A 3,910-nucleotide genomic window follows, 5' to 3' on the forward strand; every position below is an offset into this window, starting at 1 on the left:
CAAAAGATAGCTTTATCGAATTTGGGGAGTTGAAGGAAGTGTGTGAAGATGTGATTATCCTAATCAAATCTTCAAGGTGGAGATTGTTAACATTAATGGAAGACAATTAATAATGGTTGCCATTAACATTAATGGGAGACAATCAATAATGACAACCACCAACTTTGGAAAAGTGGCAAGGGATAATTTTTTCTTGGTCCTTGAGATAATGGGCTATTTATTGTTTGGTCCTTGAACCTCAACTATAAATAGGCCTTCTCATTTCTCATTTCAATTCATCCCAACCAATCTTTCTCTCTTAGTTTTCTCTCTTCTCCCATTTGAGAATTCTTAAGGAATTCTATTTGTTTGTAATATTTTGGAGATAGTAAAGTTATCATCTAGTGTTAGTGCCTGAGGACGTAGGTATAATTTACCGAACCTCGTTAAAACTCTTGTGTTCTTTTGTCCTATTTTTCTTTCAATATTTGAGGGTATAATAGTAGTATTTAATTGTGCTATTAAATTACATTAGAAGGAATATTCTGACTAAGGAAAGACTTGGTATTTAAGAGATCCTTGTGATCCACCTCTCTTCCCTGGGAATTGAACTTTGTGTGATTTTTTAGTACAATAATTTACACGCTTCCGACCCTATTGGAACAACAAGTATGACGAGCTGAATATAAGAAATTGCCATTTTTTGGGAAATTCATTCAATGGTGTGTAAATATAAATTCACACGTGGTAGCACGGTCAGCATTCCATAGAGGTACAGTCAACATTTTGTTTGGTGTTTAATGGGGGAGTGAACAAAATACTCAAAGTTTCTAACCGCAGTGCTTAAATTGAAAAAAAAAAGTTTTAAAGTGACCAAAATAGAAAGGAGGTAATTTTAGAGAGGTTATGTGGGGAGTTTACCCAAAATATATCTATAGCAAGGTGTAAAATTATCTGTAAAACGTAAGTAAAAGATGGTGTCTTATCTGATTCATTTACGTGACTCTTCTGTCTGACTTCATCAAACAAAGCAAAGCAATAGTGTCTGTTCATCAATTATATCACTTATCTCCTCTTGTTACTCTCTTCCTCCCCCGACAATGACTCACACTTCCATCAGGTTTGGAATCATTTGCTGCGCCGACATAGCCCGCAAAGTCTCCCGAGCCATCCTACTTGCACCCAACGCCACTCTCTCTGCCGTCGCCAGCCGCTCCCTCCACAAAGCCGTCGATTTCGCCAAGTCCAATGGCTTCCCCCCTGAAGCCAAGATCTACGGCTCTTACGAATCCCTTTTGGACGATCCTGACATCGACGCCGTCTATATGCCCTTACCCACAACCCTTCACCTCAAGTGGGCTGTACTGATAGCTCAGAAGAAGAAGCATTTGCTAACGGAGAAGCCCGTGGCTCTCAATGTGGCAGAGTTTGATGAGATAGTAAGGGCTTGTGAGGAAAACAGAGTTCAGATTATGGATGGGACCATGTGGATGCATCATCCAAGGACCCACAAAATGAAGGAGTTTTTACAAGATAAGCAGCGCTTTGGTCAGCTTAAAACTGTAAACTTCTCTTTCATAACCTTCTTTTTTGTTATGCATTTACCATTTCTGTTCATAACTTAAGTTTACTCAGATTGACATCTAATTCCGTTTTGCTGCAATGTATGACTTATCTTATGATGATGGAATGACAATGTTATTTTAATAACCTTGGCCTTCCTCAGGTGAACAGCTGCTTCACATTCTTTACCGACCCCGATTTTCTCAAGAACGACATCCGTGTGAAGCAAGATCTCGACGCACTTGGTGCTCTCGGTGATGCGGGGTGGTACGGGATCAGGTCGATCCTGTGGGCAGCCGACTACGAGCTGCCCAAGACTGTAACAGCCTTACAAGGAGCTGTTCTTAACGAAGCAGGGGTGATACTAGATTGTGGGGCTTCACTGCAGTGGGAGGATGGCAAAAAAGCAACCTTCCATTGCTCTTTCTTAACTAGTTTGACAATGAGTATCACTGCTATAGGAACACACGAAACCTTGCACCTCACGGATTTCGTCATTCCTTACCAAGAGCAGGAGGCCTCTTATACTGCATTCGCGAAGCCCGGATTCAATGAACTCGTAACAGGATGGAAGCCGCTTCCGAGCGAGCATACGGTTACCGTCGATCTGCCCCAGGAAGTATGCATGGTGAGGGAGTTTGCTACCTTGGTTCAAAATATTAAAAAGAAGGGCGCGAAGCCGGATATGAAGTGGCCTACGATCAGCAGAAAGACACAATTGGTTTTGGATGCTGTCAAGGCATCCATTGAGAAAGGTTTTGAACCTGTTGAAATTGTCAATTAATGTCCTATAATCTATCATTTTTCAATTTTCTTGTATCATGAGACTGAGAGTTTTGCATCAAACGTGAACTTCATTCAGTGGGTAACTCCAAACTACTTTGGTTTGTGCAATAATAAACCAGAGGACAACCTCAGAGTGTCAGGTTGGAATTATGGATTTTGATATAATAAACTATTTAGAAATGTAGCTTAATTTTATGAATTTGTTCATGCTTCCAAATTAAAATTCTCCAAGTACTTTTAAATTCGATAAATTCATATTTTTATATATGCATTATATTGATTTTACAATTAATTTATACATTTTATTTTTACCGAATGAAATTCAAATCTCAGTTTTCAAATCCATATTCTCAAACCTAAGCTTAAAAAACTTTCAAATCATTTACATTTTAACTCTGGTTAATTTATATAAAATATATTTAAATTACTTATTCATGTAATATAAAAAAATAATTTAAATTAATCACTTTATGATCCCTTGTTATTTTATTATATTTATAATCTATGAATGATTTTAATTTCAACACTACAATACCTAATTTCACTGTTGTAGAAACTAATTTAATTGTTACTTGTTTTTATTCTTTTAAAAATCAATCTCATTTCCTTGAACTCTAAAATGTGCAAAATAGGGATATTAACAAATCTGTTCATAGGTGGAGTTATCCGCTCAAACCTGAATCCTCGCTCGAAATTTAAGAAAATTTGATGATGAAGCTAATAGAGTAGGAATTGTCTTCTCCTCGGCTTACTAACATTCACCTCTATCAATTAGTCTTGTCCAACCTTAGATAAAAATTTTCATATTTCCAACTACTACAAATTCAATTTATAATAAATATATTTTTAATTTAAAATTTAATTGTAAAAATATATAATTATTAATATAAAAATATATATTTAATAATTTATTGATATTTAAATTGTAAAATGCGTGAGTCGGTGTTGTTTGAACTTGAATTTTTGTTGAAAATAAATATAAAATACAATGATCATCATCATTCAAGTCTGTAAAATCTATGTAGGACTCATCTATTAAATATGAAAATTAATGTATGAATGGTGATTAAACATACATGAAATAATAATGAATGAAAAAGCAAAAGAGTGGAGCCAAACCAACCACACCATATTGCTTCATGTCATTTTTTTGATTAATTGTTTGTAATTTTATGATTAAAAAATATTTTATAATTTAGAAAATTTGTTTCATACGTGGAGTTTAAAAAATTAGAGCTAGTAAAATAACAAAAAAAAAGATTTTATTTAAAAAAAAAGATGTGTAATTGTTAAAGTTATTCATGGGTTTGGTTGGACCGAACAAGACTTGATTTTAAAAAAATTCCAAGGCTTGAGCCTTAGCTTAACCCGTCCAAAAAGCTTATATTACTATTTTAAAAAATAATAATATTATAATATATATTTTTGTATTAATATAAATATAATTTTATAATTAAAATTAAATAAAAATTTAAAAAAATCATTTTATTTAAATTCAAATGGGATCTAATCGAGTTAGTTGGACTAAATGATTCACCTAATCTATGAACAAATTCTAATAGTAATATTTATGTAATGACCT

At 33.9% G+C, this 3,910-nt stretch overlaps 1 protein-coding gene across 1 annotated transcript; it reads left to right on the forward strand.

The window, feature by feature from the left end:
• The first annotated feature begins 1,028 nt into the window (after positions 1–1,028).
• On the forward strand, positions 1,029–2,455 carry LOC107916000 (uncharacterized oxidoreductase At4g09670). Its single transcript, XM_016845170.2, has 2 exons — positions 1,029–1,541; positions 1,706–2,455. Exons 1-2 carry the CDS (start codon positions 1,080–1,082, stop codon positions 2,324–2,326), a joined length of 1,083 nt encoding a protein of 360 aa, XP_016700659.1. The 5' UTR covers positions 1,029–1,079; the 3' UTR covers positions 2,327–2,455.
• Positions 2,456–3,910: the final 1,455 nt, after the last annotated feature.

This window comes from Gossypium hirsutum, chromosome D05 (genome assembly GCF_007990345.1).
Source record: "Gossypium hirsutum isolate 1008001.06 chromosome D05, Gossypium_hirsutum_v2.1, whole genome shotgun sequence".
NCBI classification, from domain to species: Eukaryota; Viridiplantae; Streptophyta; class Magnoliopsida; order Malvales; family Malvaceae; genus Gossypium; species Gossypium hirsutum.

Coding starts and splice junctions, on each gene's coding strand:
- LOC107916000 (XM_016845170.2), top strand. CDS start 1,080: ATGACTCACACTTCCATCAGGTTTGGAATCATTTGCTGCGCCGACATA. Junction 1,542..1,705: donor GCTTTGGTCAGCTTAAAACT/GTAAACTTCTCT, acceptor GGCCTTCCTCAG/GTGAACAGCTGCTTCACATT.